The sequence below is a fragment of the Phoxinus phoxinus genome, assembly GCF_949152265.1.
Source record: "Phoxinus phoxinus genome assembly, chromosome: 24".
In the NCBI taxonomy this organism is placed as follows: domain Eukaryota; kingdom Metazoa; phylum Chordata; class Actinopteri; order Cypriniformes; family Leuciscidae; genus Phoxinus; species Phoxinus phoxinus.
The window spans coordinates 6,633,990-6,657,300 of NC_136899.1; the positions used below are offsets into that span (position 1 = coordinate 6,633,990).

The following is a 23,311-nucleotide window of genomic DNA, read 5'->3' on the forward strand; positions in this document are numbered from 1 at the left end:
ATCGTGCTTTTGCCCGGTCAGTCCGGTAGGTCAGCATGACATTAGGAGCCAGTCGGAGCACGTGTCATGACAAATCGGGTCCTTCCTGGAAATCGGGTATCCATCAACTTCCAGTTAGCCTAATTATTATCCTAAGAATATATAAACGATTGATTTAAAATACCTATGGCTTAGCCTACTATATACAAATAAAGAGAGTATAGGCTACCAAAAGTAATTTGAGCCAATGGGGTCCTAAAAGACACCTGTTCAAGGGGGGACTCGATATGTGACCACACGCATGCATCTCGCAGTGATCACCGGTGTCTGCGCACATTTTGATATCCTCAAAAAAAAAAAAAAAATACAACAAAATCAAAACAATCGCCAGCAAGTCTAAATGCTGCCAGGAACCAAATCCATGCCGAACTGCTAACAGTTGCTAACTGACCAATCAGCAGCGCCTGTGGACAAATATAGGCTATGCTGAAATACAGCAGCAGGTGTTTCATTTCATCAGCCGGACTTCACTGAAGAAGAACAGGTTCTTCTCACAGAGTCACCGAGATACACCAAATCAAGCATATTTTACAGGTAGTACACGTTGTATCTGACTGATTGATTTATTAAGAATTGATTACACGGTTTAAAGGTAGGGTAGGTAGGATTTATATAAAAACTTTTTACCAAATTTGATTAAACTTTCTATATATATCACTGCATAATTAAAATGTAAGTACTCTGATAAAAAGAGTATAAAAATCGAGTGACTCTAGACCGTTTAATCTTCATTAAACACAGCTCATTATTTCCAGAGCTCTGATTATTTCCATTCGGGACGAATCACAGGATTGGCTTGCGCGACTGTCACTCTCCGTCGCCATGACTACCGCCGTTATTACTGGCTCTGCCCACGTGCGCGCAGTCGCGCACCCGTTTTTAGGTGGGAGTGAATGGAATTAATGAGCTGTGTTTATTGAAGATTAAATACACTAGAGTCACTCGGTTTTTTATACTCTCTATTTCAGAGTACTTGCATTTTAATTATGCATTGGTATATAAAGACAGTTTAAACAAATTTGAATACAAGTTTTTTTTAGACAATTCTGACCTACCCTACCTTTAATATGCTAAAAATGTCATTATAACATGTTGGCATTCTCCCGCTTTCTTCCACCACTCTATGAGAGTTATTTGGAGGCTAATGAAGAGACTCACCCTTTTTAAACATTTTATTTATTTATACGTACATTGCTTGATACTTGTTTATTTGCATTTATGAATGCCATTGTAGATGTTTATTTTGCTCATTTATGCATCATTATGTAAAAAAAAAAAAAGTAATCACAGTACCATTTTTTTCTTTTTTTTAAACACAAGAAACACAGACAACACAGACAGTGATATATTACATGCAAGGGAGCAAGAAAATACCTTTTGAAAAGATTCACAGTTTTTATAGCTTTCTTATTGGAAGAATCAGAGATCATATACATATACAGTTTTAAGTCAGGCGAGAAACAAAATAAGATTGAGTTAAAAAAACAAAAAAACATTTCACTGTGTTCTTTCTCAATGCCACACACTACCACTGATCTATATCAGTGCACATTCAACCAACTGGTGCATAGCATACTAGTGAGATGACTATGTTTATATACACTACACTACAAAACAGTTTTACTGGACAGGTTTTACTAGCTCAATTGGTATTTTCTAGCTTTGTACTTTTTCACATGTTTAACCACAGCAGCCTTTCCTGGAAGCTTGTTTCCGCCACAGAATAAAACTTTTTTTTCTTTTCTTTTTTATATCGCAGTTCTGACTTTATAACATGGAATTGCGAGTTTATTATGCAATAAACTCAATATTATGCAATTCTGTGAAAAAAAGAAAAGAAAAACAAATTTCACAGAACTTCTCAGGAGAATAAAGCTCTGGATAAAATTGCGTGTTGGCCTCATATTCTCACTGTATCATACTATATGAGCCATAAAAGCCTGATGTTTCAAATATGACAGAGTGCGACTAAATGCAAACAAAAAAAACATTGGAATTCCTTTCTTTTCTGTCATAAGCGCTGTCAGAAACAGAAAATAGTGCAACCTCTGTCCTTTGTCCCTGTATTACTGCTGTTCCATAAGTGCCACCTTCTGAATTAGCATTTTAATTCAGTCTGTCTTGTCCACTTTTGTGTTGGGGTTTACATCAGAGTGCGAGTGCATCTTTGATGAATTTTTGTGTAATGTTGTGTGTTTGTGTATTCAGCATTTGTTAGGATAGCATTACTAATTTGACTTCCTTCTAATCTTAATGCAATTTTTTCCCCATCAGAATGTGTGGTATATGGGCCTTGTTTGGTAGTGATGAGTGCCTGGCGGCTCAGTGCACCAATGCCATGAAGATCGCCCACCGTGGTCCAGATGCTTTCCGCTTCGAGAATGTCAATGGATTCACCAACTGCTGCTTTGGGTTTCACCGCCTTGCTATTGTGGACCAGCTGTATGGCATGCAGCCTCTGCGTGTCAAGAAGTTCCCCTACCTCTGGTTGTGTTACAACGGTGAGATCTACAACCACATCACGGTAAGTAACATTCTTGGCCAATTTCACTTTCACTTTATTTCACAAAAAAAGCACAACTTCAAATTATATTTTTTATCTTTGCTTTTAAAATCTGTTCTTCCACTAACAAAAGTTAGTTTCTACTTTGTACTGATTTTCTCTTTCTTCTTCCTCTTCCTCCTTTTTCTGCCCTAAAAGTATATGGGATTTCAGAGAACATATATCATAGAGACCCCCAAATTGGCAGGATTAACCCAGATTTGTGTAACACTACTCTGGCACACAGACACATCCGTTCTACAGTAGATGGTGCTATGAGGCAATTTGTGGTTTGAATCATAACTTCAGAACCTTAAAGGAACACTCCACTTTTTTTGGAAATAGGCTCATTTAGAGCTCCCCTAGAGTTAAACAGTTTTACCGTTTTTTAATCTATTCAGTCGATCTCCGGGTCTGGCGGTAGCACTTTTAGCATAGCTTAGCATAGATCATTGAATCTGATTAGACCATTAGCATCTCTCTCAAAAAAACAACCAACCAAAGAAAAACAACCAAAGAAACTTTTTAAAACTTGACTCTTCTGTAGTAACATAATTTACTAAGACCAACAGAAAATGAAAAGTTGCGATTTTCTAGGCATCTGCCACATTTATTGTACCAGTATTACTCTCCACCTCACATCATCTCTCAAATTCCTTCATGGTTTAACATCTGATGATCTGTCTTTTTCCTTCTAGCTGAAGGAGCAGTTTGAGTTTGAGCATCAGACCAAAGTTGATGGAGAGATCCTTCTGCATCTGTACGATCGCTTTGGAATCGAGAAGATGTCAACTCTGCTAGATGGAGAGTTCGTATTCATCCTGTTGGACACTGCTAACAAAAAGGTTTTCTTGGGCAGGGACACGTACGGTGTGAGACCACTGTTCAAACTGCTCACCGACGATGGCTTTCTAGCAGTCTGTTCTGAGGCCAAAGGTATAACGAATAATGTAAAGCACCTTCTATGGTAGGGTTGCACGAATAGTTGAAACTAAATAATAAAATCCCACTAATGACGAGTTCACACTGACAGATTTTGGGAAATCGCCTACAAATGCCCAGAATCAGAGGCAAATCATTACTCGTTCATGCGAGTGACAGTGTGCATTATCAAAGACGCGATCTGAGAGAATCGCTGACGCCAGTGAGATATTTAATTTAATTAAATTTTATTTCAATTTAATTTTAACAACAAAATTTCACTGTGATTTAATCCAAACAGGTTTGACACAGATCACACACTCCATGTCCAGCCCTGCAAAGATCACCCCCTTCCCCCCAGGACACTTTGAGGAGTTTGACTTGAAGCTCACTGGAAAAGTGAAGTCTCTCCGGATGGATCACTTCCACTGCTGCACAGAAGAACCTAAACATGCCTCCTATAACAACCTTCAGGGCCTCGGCACAGGTAGATGTCATATAGTGACGTAAAAGTAGTCCAGATTACTGTTGCATTTCTATTCCACGTGTGTGACACTGAAACTGAGTTATTCACATGTTGGAAAAATTATTTAGTCCACTTCTTGATCAATAGATTAATTTTTAAAAAATCCAATTAAAAACACATTCTCGAATCAGACGCCGCTACCGCCCTCATACACACAAAGGAAAAAGCTCCACGGTCTTATTTGTGCCTTTTTTTTAATTTAACCCTTTAGAACCTGAAGCTAAAAAAAATTTGTTTTAATAGTAAAATTCGAACAGAATGTGCACATGAATAAAGCTTGGTTTGTGTCGGCGCCAACACAACCAGTTTAATAGAGTTAAATATCTATGGAACGAATGAATGTAAGAGTTACTTCTAGAACCTCCCTGTAATATACATCTACTTACACCACCATTTACTGGACCATCAATCAAAACTATAGAGAAATGAATTTCTCCCTTGTCATCAGGCTTTGAACTGGAGACGGTCAAGAGCAACATTAGGATCCTGTTTGAAAATGCTGTAAAGAAACGCTTGATGGCTCACAGAAGAATCGGCTGCCTCCTCTCAGGTGCCTGTGCTGCTCATTCTGTTATTTGCTTTAAGTGGGTTTGTCACTCTGACTTTTTTATTACATTCACCCTATCCATGATGTTTTAATTTCCAGGTGGTCTCGATTCCAGTCTGGTTGCCGCGACACTCGTGAAACTGGCCAAAGAAGAGGAGCTTCAGTATCCCATTCAGACATTTGCCATTGGTGCAGATGACAGCCCAGATCTTCTTGCTGCCCGCAAGGTATTGACACTGTATATTTAGCATATCATATGCACTTTACACCTAGATATCCTAAATGTGCGTGGCGTGGTGCTTTCTATGAATACAGTGCACGGCACGCTGTTTTTAAAGCATTGGAGCAGGCCTATTCAAATTACGGGTCAAAACAATGGAGCGGTTCACACAACAAGGTCTCTGGGATGTTTATGGGCATTATATCTCCTTATATTTTTATCCAAATGCAAATTTTTACCAATGAAAGACAATGCAAACATCAAATAAAAAAGCTTTTTTCAAAGAATGTGTGTCTATCACTGTCGGAGAGAAGAGAGAGCGAGAAAGCTCAACAGATACTAATGCTGTGAAAAATGGAAAGAGTATCAAATATTTCAGTATAATATGCATCGATATCTATATTTTGACAACACTATTAGAGGCACAAATCCTATGCAAAATGTGTCTAATAAACCATTATCTATCATCACATTAAAAGTGGCAAATGTCATCAAATGTTCCCTCGTCCCAACTTTAAAAATGGGGGTTTGTAACGATCCCATAGAAATCTCATAAGAAATTGAACGGCTCATAAATTTAGTATGACTTTCTGAGGTTGACAATCAGTTTTCTGAAGCACCTATATTTACTGACAATTTGTTACAAAAGATAGATGGATACTGAGGGTTTTTGTTTTTAAGCTTCAGGCCTTGTGTTTTTCCCTATTTGTGGTAAGTGCCATGAGTATTTAGTAGCCGATCACTTGGTTTTAACTGGTGTTGTGTGGCAGGTGGCAGCCTACATTGGCAGTGAACACCATGAGGTGAACTTCACGCCTGAGGAGGGCATCCGCGTGGTGGACGAAGTCATCTTTCACTTGGAGAGTTTTGACATCACCACTGTGCGTGCCTCTGTTGGTGAGTACAGGAGTTCAGACTAATTATGAGAAGAGAAAAAATCTCTGAAGTGCAGATCATCTTCAAAATGGAGGGTGCTAAACTTGCGGTCCTTGTGTGGTTAGGGGGTGTCAGCATATGGTTTTGTTTTGCGGGGTTATCACTGCTGCTCGCCTTGCTCTTTTCCATGCTAGACTGCATGGATGGTCAGGAGTTTGCCTGGAACAGAACCATGCCTCCAATCCAAACTGTATACTAATTGTCAGTCATCATTGGCGATAGTGGCCCGGACAGAACTGTGCTTTAGGGCAGATGCCCCTACACTGATGTCTCAGTACGGGGGAAACTAGAACAGCATATTCTCAGACACTGCTTCTGATTGGTGGGGATTATAAACAAAGGAGTGGTTGAATTTTTACCATTACCGGTATAGGGTGGTCTTTTACACACACTTCGGACACACCTAATGTTTTAACATCATGTAAAAATGTATTTTGTATAAACTTCAATACTTTGGGATCTGAACAAAGCACACCATGCTTATGAGCAATAGTAACAGGCCAGCCATGCTAGCCTTAGCAATATGAGTTTACATTGTCAGCTAATAGCCCCTAGGTGGCAGCAGTGCTTTGCAGAAATGTTTTTTTTTTCTACGCAGGTATGTTCCTGATATCAAAGTACATCCGTGAGAAGACAGACAGCGTTGTGATTTTCTCAGGTGAAGGTTCTGATGAGCTGACACAAGGATACATCTACTTTCATGAGGTACATGTCATTATATACTCAGTTTACATTTACAGTCACTTGAAAAGGTATAAATGTCACTAAATTATATAAAATATAATCAAATGTACTTTTTTGATCGCTGGTGAAAATTCATACAAAAATTGTGTGGAAAAGTGAAGCTGGTTCTAAAAAAAAGAAAAAGTAGTGTAGCATAGTTTAGCAAGTCTAGCATGTCCAAATAGTTTTGTCAGTGTATGGTCACTATGACTTGAGACATAAGTGTCTTGTCATGCATTGTTCGCTGTATCTTAAGACTTGGATTCAGCTGAATTTGTGACCTGATTTGAATTAGGCGCCGTCCCCTAAAGCGGGCGCTGAGGAAAGTGTACGTCTGCTGAAAGAGCTTTATCTGTTTGATGTGCTGAGAGCGGACCGAACCACAGCTGCACACGGGTAAGACAAAATACCCCTTCCTTCTCTTCCCTTCCCACAGTAACTTGGTGATTTCCACTGTTTGTGACGTCAAACCTTTTCCACTAGACTGGAGCTGAGAGTGCCTTTCCTGGACCACAGATTCACCGCATACTACCTCTCTCTGCCTGCAGAGATGAGAGCGCCGAAGGTGAGTCCTGACACCTCACAATTCAGTGATTTATCCTTCCTCATGTCAGTCTAAAATGTGTTTGATTGGAGCAGAATGGTGTGGAGAAGCATCTCCTGAGGGAATCGTTTAAAGGGATGAATCTGATCCCAGATGAGATTCTCTGGAGAAGGAAAGAGGCCTTCAGTGATGGTATGACATCCTTGAAGAAATCCTGGTACGCAAGCCTGCAGGAGCACATCGAGTCTGAGGTACTACACATGTACACACAGACTATGATGTCATGGATGTGCACAGTACACGGTGTGTATCCTATAATCTATCTTCTCTCCTTCAGGTGAACGACTCTCAGTTGGAGAAGGCTGATAAGCTGTTCCCTTTCAACCCCCCCAAAACCAAAGAAGGCTTCTACATAAGGCAGGTGTTTGAGAAGAAGTACCCCGGCCGCAGCGACTGGACGCCACATTACTGGATGCCCCGCTGGATCAAGGCCACCGACCCCTCAGCCAGAACCCTGTCCATCTACAAGCCTGATAAAGACGAGTAATCGCATCATTCTTCAGACCTTGGCTAAAAATTACATTCTCTACAGCACACACATCTGCCTCATGGAGCTGGTTTATGAAATTTATGATTCTATTGCTCTGTTAAATTAGCTAAATTCAAGTTTTATACAAAGATTCAGAAAGCTTGAAGGGGTCCATAATATTTTAAGATCAGGGGTGCATTTCTCAAAGCCAACTATGGTCACAATTTTTGTTACCAATAGAGTTCAATGGAACTTGCGAACAAATTTGACTAACTATAATTTTGGCAAATGCACCCCTGGGCTGGAAAAGTTGTTGGTTTGATTCTTACAGGCCATGAACTACTTCCATTTTTCATTTGAGCTAAGCACTTATGTTCCTGCAGTGACACTGTCCCTTTGAGGGTTTTTGTATGTGTAGAATTAGTTATTTGACAGACCAGTGACTTCCATTAAATGGACAAAAACAGACTTAAAAAAAAATGTAAATGTGAAAAGAATTTAGTAAAAAGAAAAATGTGTTTTTCTTCTTTTTCTTAAAAAAAAAAGAAGAAGTTTTTATTTGGTGCACCAACACTATAATCTTGCAAAAATAATAATAATTCTGGTTTTAATTAATGAGATGGATGTGTATATGTGACATGAGTGTATAAAGCATCTTCAGCCTCCTGCACTGACGAGTTTTCAGTTACTTTTTAGTCCTTAATGTGCGCATAAGTTATTGATTTGAAAGATCTGGTCATGGTTAATAAAACTTTTCTTCAATATATCTTGATGTGTTTTAATTCATGTCAGTAAATAAAATAATATATAAATAAGCTATAACTACATAATTATACAAAGAAATTAGATCTCAAGGTCCAGAGTTGAGGGCCCTAATGTAGATGATAGAGTTCAAATTAGGTAGATAACTTTAATAACATAAAACAAACAAAAAGCAGTATTCCAACATGAAGTGTTGTGATTGATTTCCCCTACGTGCCTGACTTAAGTTTTGCCCAGGTGTCTCAGACACCCAAAAGTTTTATACTCTACTAAGTGTACTTCAGTGCCTGTTCTAGTCAGACAACGTCTCATCCTTTTTTCTTTTTTTTTACATTAGCACTCTTTGTGCTCAAAAGTGCTTTACTACTACAGAACTATCACTTGTGAATAGAAGATCTCTAGTGTCTAATCTGCAGCGCAACAAAAATCTAACGGACTCCAGTAATTGCCTTTGAATATGCTTTAATCGGCCAGGAGTTCTCGTAACAATCATAGAGAATCTCAGCTTCATAAGTTTATAAAGGATAGAAATACAGAACACAGCAAAATAACATGACATACTACTCATGATCATTGTGTCATTTTTCTCGTATTTGATTAGTTCAATTTGTGCAAAACAGCATCCACCCACAGCCTGTGGCATACTGGCAAAGCAAATTTAGATGTTAGAATCATAAAAATCAACAAAATCATAGTGTTGGTGGTTCACTGTTAGTTCATCGTTGAATACTCAATATATCATGGGACTATTACATTTAAAATAACTGTCTAGCCAGGATATCTTCAGTTTCTGAAACCACAACCTTGCTAAAAAAAAAACAACTTCTGATAAATTTTATTTTTTAAATGTTAGGCCTGTAAAGAGAAATCAAAGGTTAAATGTTTTGGCCTGTAAAGAAAAAGAAATGTTAGTTCATGATTATGTTTTAAAATTCCTACCAAAAGGTACAACGCAACAGTGCATGGACAACACCAGACAAAGAACTGAGGGGCTTTTATACTCAAGATAATGAACTGAATACAAACAGCTAATCTAATCAATAAGTAACCATGGAGACACAGTGGTGGGAAAAAGAGAACAAAAGGAAATCTATCATAACTAAGGCACGTAAAACAGGAACTGAAACACAATGAAAATAAAGTGTTTAGAAAATTGGGATTTGTAAGATAATTTTTAAAATTGATTTAAACTTTTCCAGGTTAACAATTTCAAACATGAATGATCAAAATAAGAAGCAGATTTTGCTAAAGAATAAAACTGCATAAAGAAATACAACTGACCTTTCACTGGATTAAAATTAATCTGTTATTTTACCTTTCAAGAACATTTTTAATGTAATTCAACATTTTTGACAATTTAAACAAAAACTCACTAAAATCTCACTAAATCTCACTAAATACTGTGCATAAAGACACTCTTTAGCTTGACTGACATTACTATGGTAAGTGCTATAAAAAAAATACATTCACACTAAGTAGACAACACTGATAGGTGATACTGATAGTACTGCTGCTCCCTGAGAAATCTGGAAAATTGTAATGTTTTTAGACAAAAGCATGCTTAGATTTTTAAAAACGTACAACAAAAACAATATCTCACATTTAAGCAGAATGAGACAGACAGAAAAATGCATGATTTAGATAAAAGCGTCTGCTAATTGAATGAATGTGAAAGTAATCACCACCCCCAAACCTCATTTTTTAAAGCGACTTTTGGAAAAATGAGAAGCTGGACAGATGATAATGGCAAAAAGTGACAGCTAGCAGGACGGCCTCCTCAGGATTTTGCTGCCAAAGTAATCTCAATAAACTCGCCATTCTAGAGAACAGAGAAAAAACAACAATGTAAGCACGTTTCCGCAGTTTTAAGTCAATGTAGGTGCGTCCCAATTTGCATACTTATGCACTATTCTATGACGTTTTTAAGTAGGCTATAAATAGTGTGAGTGTTGCGTTTGAGTGCACTTTATATACCCGGATGATGCACTAAATTAACGGAAAACACAAAGTGTGGATGGACACTTCATGCACTCAACTGTCGCAGTTTTAAATGCGTAGCGGAGGGGGCGGATCTACCAGAGTCTGATGTTGAATGACAAAATAACCATATAAGAGTACATAGTGCACAAGTACACAGTGTGTAGCAGGGGCGGATTAAGGTCTACACAAGCCCCTAGGCTCAGGGATTTCTAGAGGCATTTCTAAATGCACGTGTTATTGTAAGCATATATATTCATACCTGAGATTGGCCCTAAGCAGCCTGTAGGAAGTTCACAACCTCCTTACGTTCAAAGGCTCTTGCCTGAAGGTGAGAGAGGTCAATTCATGAATGATTACAGGAAGCATGACATTATCAACACATCTTAACATACATATTTGATATTAACTGACATAGAAGACAAATTTGCATAAACAAGTAAATGCCTCATATCCACTCATACAGCTTTATGAATGACAAGTCACTGCAGGCACTGGTTGTTGGGTTATGTACTTTTCCACACTGCACATCCCCATTAACTCACCACTTCAATAGGCGTCTTTCCATCATAACCGGACATGGCCATATCAACCCCAGCTAACTTCCAAATCTTCAATCCTTCCAAGTCACCACTTGCAGCAAGACTGTAAAACACACACCAGAATATCTACATGAGCCATCATCTACATGAGCTCCTGAAAATTCAGTTCTGGCATGCGTTTAATACGTTGATCTGTTCAGGAGGAGACCTCAACCTCATGTCAGCAAGACGGCAGCTTTAAATTGACACTTCTGATCTGTTCTAAATGTGCAGGTGATTTATCATTGCTAGTGAGATGTGATATGAGTGCAGTTTAATCTTGTTTTATAAAACCGTTCTGACCAGATGAATCATGTTCAAATTCATTGACTTTAGTCAACAACATCAACTGACACTGCTTGTCAGTTGTAAACAGACTGTTTAAAAGGCTACTAGTACTACATTCCATAGAGTAATATTTTATTTTATTTTTTTATGCTATTATTAATAATACAATTATAGATGTATAGGTCTTTGGTGACATTCAGTATGAAGACGTAGCCGAAGATGATGTAGCCGAAGGTCTGACATGCCACAAGAAACAAGATGATGCCATGCTTGGATCCAAATTCCAATTATACTGTATCTTTGCTGTGTCAATGTAATGAAAGTCCCTGAATGACTGGTTAGATCAGAATGAATACTGCAGAAAGGGTGAGAAGAAATGTGTGTGTGAGAGAGAAAGAGAGAGAGACCGGCACAGCTCTGTTCCAGTATCCTGCAATTCATCACGGGAGAGGTGAGCTCCACACTTCCTCAGCAGATCCACAACATCCTTATGCCTACAGACAGGGAAAAGTGGCATGTCTTAAAGGGATAGTTCACCAAAAATGAAAATGATGATTTACTCAACATCAATGGCCTTTATTAACCCCCTGGAGCCATGTGGATTACTTTTATGATGGATGACTGACATGCATCCCATTTTCTCATAACTCTTTGCATTCATTCAAGACTTTATTTAACTTGTTTAAGACGGTGCTTACAAGGATGCTCAACAAAATGGGCATTTTGGCACAGTTTTGTTTGTTTTGTGGTGCGCAGTCTGTGCGCACAAGTTGTGTCACACAGACCGGAGATTCTCTTTTGTGTCTAGTCACATTAGAATGGTTTAAAAGCATTTGTGTGAATAAAAGCGTCATCATAATGTAACACTAGCCAAAGGATAAGGGGAAAAACAGATTTTTGAACAGATGGATTTGGTCCGAATGTAATGATAGAATGTCCGATCTGCCTGTTAATGTATGTATTTCTGTCATGACAAGTCTTGGAGTGTTTGGTATGGTAATAATAGATATTACAATGTTGATATGTTTGGTCTTGGGGGAAAAGATCTGCTATGCTGCTGCAGAGCAAGTACAGGACTTTCTACTGCCAATACATACACAACACTCAGCTGTGATCAAGTAAGTCATGCTGCTGCTGTACAATATCATACACGAATAGCAGATCTATACAGGTGGAGCTGGGGAAGTTGGAGGGTTTTTGAAGAGCGTGCTGCACTGCTAAGGCAAATACTACCAAACTTTACACTGTAATGCACCCACGATCAATGTTTAAAATAAGAAAAGAATGTAAGAATTACATGGATGCTATCAAATGGCTCTATAAATAAGGTGGACAAACTAAAACAGAAATAACATAAAAACCAAACCTCTAGGTGACTTTAAAAACATTAATGGTGTCAGTTTATGTTAAGGGAAGAAATATGTTTCATGATTAAAGACCTGTTATACAACATGCCTACACACATCTGCACACCCACACATAAGTTGTGGTGAAAACAGAGAAAAAGTTTTAAGGTACAGCAAAACATTCAGTTATATTCCCATTTATAAGCTTCCTAATGCATTTAATGCAAACAGGTCTCAAGCTAAACCATCCGAGCTTACTGGCCTGTCTTACTTGAGGTGAACGGCATTGCGAAGGGGTGTATCGCCAAAGCGATCTTTGACATAGACTGTGGCCCCTTTACTCAGCAGATACTCCACCACTTTCAGATGTCCCTCACATGCGGCGATGTGAAGGGGAGTTCGGCCATCATAATCCGCCATGCTCAAGTTAGTGCCCTATATTAACAACAACAAAAAAGAAAGCAGAATTTATTATGTCTCTTTTTTCCCTTACGCTATTTGGTACAATCAAGTATTTTTACTTCATTACTTAACTTAGGTATAATTTTAAAGTATCTGTTCTTCATTTTGGGAAACTTTTACTTTTTCCTCATAAAAACATGCCATTCCTAACTATTTTGAACAGAAGACACAAGCAGTGACACAATAGCAGTGTCCAATTCATTAACGAGTTGATTGTTTTCAGTTCAGTTTTCAAATCAGTTCGCAAATCACACTGAACGATACATTTGTGAACTGGACTGCATCCGATATCATCTGTTCATGGATTCAAATGATCTGGTCAGAGTCTCCGGTTAACAATTCACTGCAGTCTGACTCAAAATGAGCCAAGAATGGGAGATCATCGAGATAATGCGAAGAGTTATTAATGCTGATTTTTAATATTTATTATTGTAAAAGAAAATCATAGATCAGGACTGCCAGTTGTTTGTATAGTAAATCTGCTGCAAAAGAGTGAGCCATTTAAGCCCATTATATGAAAAGCTTGAATGTGTGCATGTCCATATTTGTGTATTACCATCTGAATGAGGTAGGTTTTAGATAAAAACTTAACATAATGCTAAAATAACACAAATGAATGCTCATGCATCCTCCCCGCTGCCATGACAGTTTCAAATGATGTAAACTAGTATGTTTGCATTGTGTTCTTCTTCAAATGTTAACGCATTTTGCCCTATGTGATATCTGTTTATATTTGTCAAAACACATTTACGGTAGTTTGTTTTTCTAATTTGTATATACTATATGGCCTATTTTGTTATTTTTACTTGTTAACACAACTGAATTATCAGTAATAGTTGTCAGTGTCAGTGTGCATATACAATTGCTAAATAACTAAACATTTGTTCAGTCAGTAGTTTTACCTTTTAATACTTCAGAACATACAATTTTTTTGTACTTTTACTCTAATAAATTTGAAAATGAAAACTTAATACCTTTACTGGAGTAGTGTTTTAATAGGGTGTCATACTTTTACTCCAGTACTTGATTTATGTACTGCCAGGTTATAAGATGTTGAGTTGCTCTAAGGCCTTAAAACAGTTATTTGGATTTCTCGTTGACGGGATATTCTGGCAGATGACCGTTTATGCTGTAAACACGTTTGAAGATTCAGCTTGTGTGGAAGTGTCAAGGCAATTCACAATGCATCGACACGCTGACCAATGGCAACAGACACTTGGTTTTGTCGGATCAGTGTGTTGCTGTCTGTGTCTGTTGGTACACCGACTGGATAAACCGAATTAGCATTTGTTGGGTCGTGAAATGCACAAAGAGTTACAAATGCAAGTCATTGCAAAGGCACTTGCTGTTACAGCAAACACCCAAATGCTTACCATTTCTCTTATGGCCTCTAAAGCCTCAGTATCGCCAATCTTTGCTGTAGCACAGGCCAGAGTGGGCATTAGCGCATTTCGTATGGCTTCAAGCTCCTGAGGACATAAATAATATTATAGTGGATTACAAAAGTTAATCACAACTTCTTCTGGTCCTGAATATGCTTGTTCATTATGTGGCTATACAAACACAACCAGAATAACAAGATTAGAAGCAAAAGGTCTGGCATACTCACCTCTTTGCAGCCAATGCTGAGGGACCTGGCGATGACCTGAATAAAGCGACTGTCGCTGAGAGAGAGCTTTGCACCCTGCAAGTCAGCTACCATCTCACCACGCAGGTTGCGAGTCAGCATCTTATAAACAAATAACATGTGTTGAATCCATAAAGTAACATTACTAACACTGTGCTGTGCAAATTGTCCTGGGAGATGCAAAATTGTCACTTTCTGTTTTATACATAGTCATTGTTTTACCTTCTCCTTCTCTTCTTTACTGATGTCTTGTTTTGCCAGCACATAGGAGAGTTTTGAAAGAGCAGCTTCTGGAGTCATATCAAACCCAGCGATCACACCCGCCTTAGCCAGAGCCTGAGAGGGAATGTTAAAGAAGTACACACTCCTGGAGTAAACCAACATGAAGCCTTTCTCAAGCAAACTCCCATACCTGGCCAGTGGCGTATGCTATAGTGACTGTGCCCCTGAGGCACTGAGTGCAGTTGACAATGATGAGTCCTCTCTCAGTCGCTTTACGGATCTCCTCCAGCAAGTCTTGGCGGTTATCAGGGGCGTTACCACTGCCGTAGGTCTCCAAAATGACACCCTCCATGGGAGCCATCAAAAAGGCCTTGACCTAATTTGAAAATATACGTCATTTGAACATCTGAAAACTTGCATGTCGATATTATATTATTTATTATTAAACATTCACAAGCCATTTTATTCCCATAATGTAATTCAAGTCTGAGTGACACAGAAAACTGAATAAGAAAATAGGGATTGGGATACCCCAACAGTTTACCTTTTTCAAATCTAACATTATTTGCTACTATGGCCATAATCTTACATTAGTTTTATTTTTAAATAATAATAACAATGTGAACCAGGATATGTTCACTTATTTTTTATGCAAAAATACATTAAATAATTAATTCATATCTCTTCCATGATGGCCATGTTTTCATGTAATTATTCTTAATAACATACTTTGACCTTTTTGGTAAGGATAATATTTCATACATACACAGTGCCACCCAATGTAAGGTTTGTGCTGCAGCTGTCCTAATTTAACAGTATTGGTGTTTAAATAATATATTGGTGTTTATAAGAACCTTTTAGAATATATATATAGATAGACTTGGCTAAGCCATAATGATAAGGAGAAAAACACAAATGTTGGCATTATGACTATAAATTATGAACATGAAGTCTGTCTGATCACATACAGAACAAATAACAGCAAATCAACAGCAACTGGCCAAATAATCCACTACAGCAAATCTACGAAGTGTTCAAAGCAGAACGTCTGAATGTGAGTTCAACTTTCATCATCAGTAACAGATTTCAATTTACTAAAAATGTTTTGTCACTCAACATTAAAGACGTTTGACCAAAATATGTGGCATATTTCCACACAGCCTTACTGTATCAGTAGTAATCCCTGGGAAGAGTCGCAGGAGACCCACATTTTGGTTCATTTGTGTGCTGACGGTGAATTTGGCAGTTATGCTTGGTCGCCACACAGTGTCCCAGTTAACTAAACAATAAGAAATAATCATTTTTACATCAGAATACAGACATTAGTGCAATTACATCAGTAATGCCTTGTGACACAGTCTGTTAAACTATTTGAAATCTTCTACAGATTACGAGATACATTTACTTTATATATATATATATATATATATATATTTAGAGAGAGAGAGAGAGAGAGAGAGAGAGAGAGAGAGAGAGAGAGTTTTGCAGCCATAAATGTTGGAATTACTGTTGATGTCAACTTCAGCATCGGCTAATGGCGAAAGATTTGGTGAGGCAAATGCTTTAAAGCTTCCAGAGTCCACCTTGGTGACACGATTGCCTCTGTACAGCTTATGGTGAAAATAGAGGCAAACCTTTGTAGAAATAAAGAGATAAAATGTTATTTTCTTGTCCCTTGCACATTTCAAACAGTTTTCAATAAATGTATAATGTCCCTTTATTGTGTGTCAGCCTTCACTGGAACACCTTATCATGGACCATCAAAACATGTACTGACTTATTTGACAGGTGGTGTACAGATTCAGCGCTACTAGTGGAAGATTTTTGTGCATGGTGGCGGGCACACGTGACTAATCAAATATGACATTCGTTGTCGATGACGAACTCAATAAACACTATACGAACACTATACACACATTTTAATATCTGTATCATACTGCGTACTCATACATCTTTTGCATTGGATTTAAGCATCTCTTAAAATAAATATTTCTCACCTCGGGAATGACAAACTGTCCTGCAATCAACAGCGCCCCCAGGAGGTTGTCCCTCCCATCACTCCTCATCTCAAAGATGGGCACCTGCCAAACATAAAATGGTTAGTTAAAGGAATAGTTCATTTAAAATACCTTTAAAACTTGTTACCTGTGAGCCGGTGAGGACGACAGGCTTTCCCAGATTCTCACACATGAATGATAAGGCAGAGGCGGTGTAAGCCATGGTGTCAGTGCCATGCAGAACAACAAAGCCATCATAGTCCTCATAGTATTTCTGTGAACGAGACAAAACAATTCTCAGCACTGACTGTCTAAAGTGAAAAATAAAGAAAAAAAGATGGGTAAAAAGGAACCTCAATGTCTTTTCCGATAGTGATCCATTCATTTGGAGTCATGTTGCTGGAGTCAAGCAGGGGAGAGTACTCTAAAAACGTATACACAATCCTCTTGTCCTGTTTGGATCGTCTGAGGTAAGAATAAGACAAAATGAGGCTCGATTTAAGTCAACACACACTGGAAATGTACCATAATGACAACAAGCTTAAAAAAACAATCAATATTTCATTTAGTAGTGTTAAACAAAAGAAAAAAGAAAGCTGTAAATAAAAGAGGGCTCGCACCAAGGGCCACATCCACCCGGTGGCGTTAGGAAAACAGTGAACTGTGGGTGATTTGCTTTTAAGGGGTATATGATGGCAAAGTCATTTTGATGTGCCACACTTCCTGTCGTCAGCAGGTGGCGCTTTGACTATAACTGAATATTGCCATGTAGACGTCTTCAGGCCAGGACTCTTATCAAACATGTGAAGTTTGGGGAAGATCTACTACTGTTACACTTAAGTATACTTAAAATGATTATTTTATATACTAAAAAGTGGGGAAATTCTGCATATCAACCAAGGAGAAAGCATTTTAGTGGTTCTCAACTGGCTGGACAACACACAAAAATGTATCGCAAGACTTTTCTGATAGGATCAAAGAAAGTACGGAAAAAACAATGCGATAATAAAAGGCTATAAATACATAAATGATTAGTTAGGATGCCAGATTAAATAAACTTATCAACTTTACAGTTTTTACAATATCTTTTGTTCTTGACATCAAAGGTTTATTGTGTTTTGGCTAATACTAATACAAAATAGTGTTGTTTTTAGTCTTGTACACTGCACAGCCACTGTTCTTTAAGCATTTAGACCATTTTCAGCAAATTGTCAGTGCTTATACGTTTGAATATTGTACAGGTCATTTTAACTTTTGATTTTTTTTTTGTGGTATCACCAAATAATTTACCATAACACTCCGGGTCCTGATCAGCCACCTCCTTAAATAAACTTGAGTACATGTGTGCATGGGAACTTACGGCAGCACCAGTGTTTTATCCTCAGGCTTGTAACATTCATACAGCTTTGTCCGTCGTGCGTAAGGCTCGTCGTGCAGAATGGGGAGTGTGCGTAGAGTTTTAACAAGAGCATTTGGTTCTGGAGACAGAACTGCAAATATAAAAGAAAAGCATGTAAGAAAGTTGCATCTGACAACAAGTTCACATAGGCCTATAACAGTAGTGCTGCATGATTGAAAACCCCTGGCACAGTTGCCGCGTCGTATTTTATCTGTTTAATTCAGCGTTTCGTGAACACTTTGAAGAACCATACCAAACGACTATGTTTCATCTATATGGCCACATACTCTTTTCCCACCGTTGACAAGATTTTCCTGTCCTTTATGACACAATGCTTCTTCGCCTCTTTCTAGTTCTATTCCAGGGATATTGGAACTCTCCCCGTGGACAGCATGCCAAACACGAAGATTTCATGCTTTTAATTTACAGAATTTGATCATTTGTGAGTGTGAACTCACGAAAAAGCAGAACTCGGTTCATTCTTTTGATATAGACTAGCCTTACTGACTGAATGTTCATACAGAATATAAACGGGGCCATGAAACTTTTGTAAACATGTTAAAAAATGTATATTTTATTTTATTTTTTAGAAATGATTGGCAGGGAAAGAGGGATTGCTCGAGGGATTACGATTAGATGCTCTAACTCACACTAACAGATTGAAAATACACTCCTTTGTAGTGAATCTGAGTTCTTTGGACCCAGATAAGATTTTATTAAAGATAAAGAGTGAAGTTTGTGAGCTTTCTGAAGCTGTGTTATTGTGCATGGGCAGCATTTAATGGTTTTATAGTAGGCTTGCAGTAAGTAGAGCTCTGCCTGACATGGTAAAATAAGGCACAAACCTGATAGAACAAACTAAACAGTCCCAAAATATTGTCTTTGACAAACAATATAGATTTTTTTCTGTATATCTTCACTGTTACATCAAGTATTTAGGCCTGCTATCTTCCTGACTGACTTGCACTGTTAAAGAATGTATTATGTATGTAACCTTGGTTCCCTGAATAGGGAACAAGACGCTGTATAGCCGTCGCTATGGGAACACCTTCGATATGATGAAGCTTATACCACCTTATACCATGCTATTTCATCAGATTTCTTTAATAAAGGAAGCACTTTATAGCAAGGTATGGGAATGCAATGTCATATTCCATATTAGAGAACTGGTTACATTACTAACTGAGACTTTACCTTTCACAGGTTCACTCACGCTGCATAGCCATCTCATTTGGGAACAATAGCCTATATACCATAACTCTTTCACACACCACCTTTTTTTAGGACTAATTGGAAGACCGAGGAAAGGGTTTGCTCAAGCAGATAAAACCTATAGGATAAGATGAATATACTGTGGTCTGGGTCGCAGCAAGACTTTAACCAGACCTGAGGCAAAGTCCATAGAAAAAGCCTGCAGGTCCCATACTCTTAAGAAAGGACAAAGCCACGTTAAAGACAAACTTTAACATTAGCTATACATAAAAGTTTATGTGGGTTATAACAAAGTGGTTGTTATTTTTATTCAGTTTTTGCCATAATTGACACAAAAACACGATATAGCATAGGCTACTGAACTGTGTGATTGACTGGAACTCTCTGAGGTCTGAAATGGGACATTTAATTTGGGATATTCCCACTTCCAAACTCGTCTGGAACGCAGCATAAGAACCACTGGTTTAGAACAATCAATGCAACGTATGATCATCAACCGCTAAATTAAAATGTGCTTTTTAGCACTGACTGGCACTGAGCAAGAGGCGCCGCTCAGCTCTTGTATCACAGCTATTCAGTGTTTTCAACCACATAGGCTACATTAACGTATAGGCTATTTTAGGTTTCAGACATTTCAAATACACATGCGTATACAAACAAAACAAAACAAAAACATGTAGAGTTTTTAAAAAACATGTCTATAGAATGATATCCATAGCCTATCGTAATTTGCATTTAATATGCATTTGATTGCATATCCGAAAATGAGATACTAGCCTAAATGCCATTTGCGCTGTCCCACTATTAGGCCTACTTAAAAAGGTCAGAGTTACGACTGTCTGTCTGCACAGGATATGCAGTACATCTCCGTGCCAATGTGGTTAGGCCTACAGTATGCTATTGTTATTGCATGGGCCAATTCAAACCGGCCAATAGACCGTTCGACCACGGAACGAGTCCAGTATCAGTGCGCATGATCGTTGTTCTTGGGAAAATATTTTTTCAAAATATTAGTTCTGCAATTTAAAACACAATTTATAAAATGTATGCTAGCACTTTTCGCTGCCAATTAAACATGAAAAGGTAGCAGGCCAATGAAAAGCGTTCAAAGAGGCTATTTTAATTAGCCTAAACCCAAATTCAAATAGCCTAATTTTAGTTTAACTTCTGGATAATGACTCATTGTATTGTTGAGTGCTCAACTCCATTAATGCGATTATAGGCTATTTGAAATGGTAAACAAAGTTTAAAATATCTATTTTTTTACTTTATTATTCCGCTCCGCTCACAATAACTGACGTGTGCGGCGCTGAACACTGTATGGCTATATTTAGATATATAGGCCTACAGTAGCCTAAATAAAATGTTATGCACTATAGGCTAGGCTACTTAAAAAAATAGGCTATATGATAACAACATTACACATAGGCTAATCTTTTTTTTGCACAATCTACCTGAATAAATAATGTAAAATCTCCTAAATTATTTAGTCTATGACACAATTAATTTAATATTAGGATATTAGAATTTATTAGTGTGCTTTTTTATTTTAAGTTGTTTATTAGAAAACGGAAAAGTTAGCCAACAATTAAACGTAGGCCTATAGCTAGCACAGCACAAGAATGGCACTTTTCCACTGCGTACGGCACGCTGCACTGACATTAGCTAAACTATTGCGCATTGAGCAACATACATCACAGTATTAGGCCTAGGAGTTATCCAGAATATCACCATAAGCTCTTCTGCACAATAATGATAAAAAACTTCAACATATATAACATATATATAACAGAAACTCGTTTAAACGCCAAACCTGAACATTAAACATAAACAGATGTTTCCCTTCACTCCAAAAATACACAAAATAACACAGTCACCTTCAAATGGTGTCTCCAAATAAAACCATGTAATTTAACTAATTATTTTAAAATTATAGGCAGCCTTGAATCCTTGATTTGATCAGCTTTAACGGTTCCTCAGTTAAGTCTAAAGCTCCTTAATTAAGATTCCTTAAAAAAGGGGGGAAATTTAGCTAGGCTTTCTCTTTTATTAGTGAACTGTTCTCAGTATTTTTTATACAACACAGAACCACAGTTTCTTTAATAAACATACACGCTATTTCAATTAACAAATTAAATTACTAAATTACGTTTTTACAAAAAGCGGCTATTAAACGCATCTTCTGGCTGATTTGGAATAGGCTCAAACAGTCGCATGAAAAGATAAATAGGCCTATGCAAAGGGACAGCCTCATAGCATATCGTGTGAGGGTGTTGCGTGCTTTTTTTAGGACTGTGTTTTTATTTTTTTCAACGAACACTTGTTATGCAAGTCAATGTGAAAGTGTAACTTTTTTAATTGATTTATTGATTAGCCTATAAAACAATAAAGTAATTCGGAAACACAGTGCTCATTTTGTTTTAGATATACGTCATCAGAATATGACATGCATTTTATCATTTTATATAGGCTAATTATAATAATTTACATTAGTAAAATCAAGGCCTATTACAAAAAATGCCATTGCTGTTCAATAGCCTATTGTGTGTATGAACCGTGCAGTCAGGTGTGAAAGCGCAGCTGATGGTGTTTACCTCCGTCATGTAAGATCATTCCTATGGTTCCGCCGGTGTTTATGACCAGGACCCTCGCCTCGACATCGGTACTCAGATCAGGAGAGCCGGAACTGTCGCAAGAGACTCTCCTACGACCCGTTCCCACGGCGCTTCGGCAGAGAGACTTCTGCGACTGAAACACATCAGGTTGATTTAACGATGTCATGCTTGCTAAAGCCCTAAACTAACCAACAATTTCTTTGAGAGACAGCGCGTTGATTTTAAATAGACCTTTATCAACTTTTATCAACACAAAAGTGCCATTAGGCTAAAGCAGAACATGTGAGTTTTACAATGAGTAATAAAAGAAACCTTTGTCTTGTCAAATCGAGTTTTTTTTTTTTTTCAAAAGGAAAAAATAATTTAAAAAACTTACCAGGATATTCAAATCCATGTTTTTTTTTCTGGTCTTTTTTGTAAGGCTATGTGAATTGAATTCACTTAGGATGACTGTTGAAGATGCTCGTGCATATTTACAATTTACTCTTTTATTTGTTGCAGACATGAAGTGAAACTTTGTTTAAGCCAATGAGGGCACTGGACAATTGGCATGTGACTGCGAAAATTAATTGATATAAAAAAAAAAACCTTTTCTGCGAATTGCATAAGGTCAAATTACTTAGAAACTGCTGTTGCAATAACACAACCTTTAAAAATGACGTGGTCATCATCCTTTATTTCTTTATTTTTAGTTTCCTTTCATTTTCGTTCAAACTTTCTTTCAAAGTTGCTCAGATAACCCAACAGGCTGAGTTAGACATGTATTAATATCTCACATTAATAAACACAAAGTAGATGACGTTTAAGCATGCTGAGCAGTGATCACACCAAAATATTAGCCAAAATTAAATTAAATCACACTAAAATATTGGCAGAATTGCAGAATTATGTTCTCAGGATGATCTTCACAACTGGAGCAGTGAGCATGTCAAATAATAGTGATCAACTCCTATTCATGAATTAAAATCCTTAAAATGTTGGGTTTACTCAAATATATATATATAGGCCTATATATATATATATATATATATATAAAATATTTCTGAATGTATAATTTGGTGCAATATGCATGTTACAAAGGTAGCGCAAAGGCGCCATCTAGTGGCCATTAGTGGATGCGCCGGAAGCGATCGCTCACGCGAAATGCGCGTGAAATGCGCGTGATGAATAACAGCTGCGCTCCTCAGAGAGTAAGTCTGTTCTAGAAGTCACGGTGCGGTGTTCGCATTGAACAATAATAACTGTGTACGTCCTTGCGAGAAAAGTGAGTTTAATTCATTCTTTATTCGTTCAAGA

At 37.7% G+C, this 23,311-nt stretch overlaps 2 protein-coding genes across 2 annotated transcripts; one reads left to right on the plus strand and one right to left on the minus strand.

The window, feature by feature from the left end:
- Window positions 1-8,292, plus strand: LOC306993043 (asparagine synthetase [glutamine-hydrolyzing]-like). Its single transcript, XM_079602491.1, has 12 exons — window positions 1-573; window positions 2,314-2,563; window positions 3,280-3,517; window positions 3,804-3,989; window positions 4,477-4,578; window positions 4,675-4,802; window positions 5,566-5,692; window positions 6,330-6,436; window positions 6,750-6,850; window positions 6,938-7,019; window positions 7,094-7,249; window positions 7,336-8,292. Exons 2-12 carry the CDS (start codon window positions 2,315-2,317, stop codon window positions 7,543-7,545), a joined length of 1,686 nt encoding a protein of 561 aa, XP_079458617.1. The 5' UTR covers window positions 1-573; window position 2,314; the 3' UTR covers window positions 7,546-8,292.
- A 442-nt stretch (window positions 8,293-8,734) lies between these two features.
- LOC306993064 (60 kDa lysophospholipase-like) lies at window positions 8,735-22,487 on the minus strand. Its single transcript, XM_079602532.1, has 17 exons — window positions 22,392-22,487; window positions 21,995-22,148; window positions 18,150-18,279; window positions 17,143-17,254; window positions 16,938-17,063; window positions 16,790-16,873; window positions 16,300-16,426; window positions 15,959-16,071; window positions 14,983-15,168; window positions 14,793-14,906; window positions 14,553-14,672; window positions 14,317-14,412; window positions 12,753-12,916; window positions 11,543-11,629; window positions 10,812-10,911; window positions 10,529-10,591; window positions 8,735-10,108 (listed from the first exon to the last, which is right to left on the minus strand). The coding sequence occupies exons 1-16, from the start codon at window positions 22,407-22,409 to the stop codon at window positions 10,541-10,543; spliced, it is 1,782 nt and encodes a 593-aa protein (XP_079458658.1). The 5' UTR covers window positions 22,410-22,487; the 3' UTR covers window positions 8,735-10,108; window positions 10,529-10,540.
- Between the last annotated feature and the right edge of the window lie 824 nt (window positions 22,488-23,311).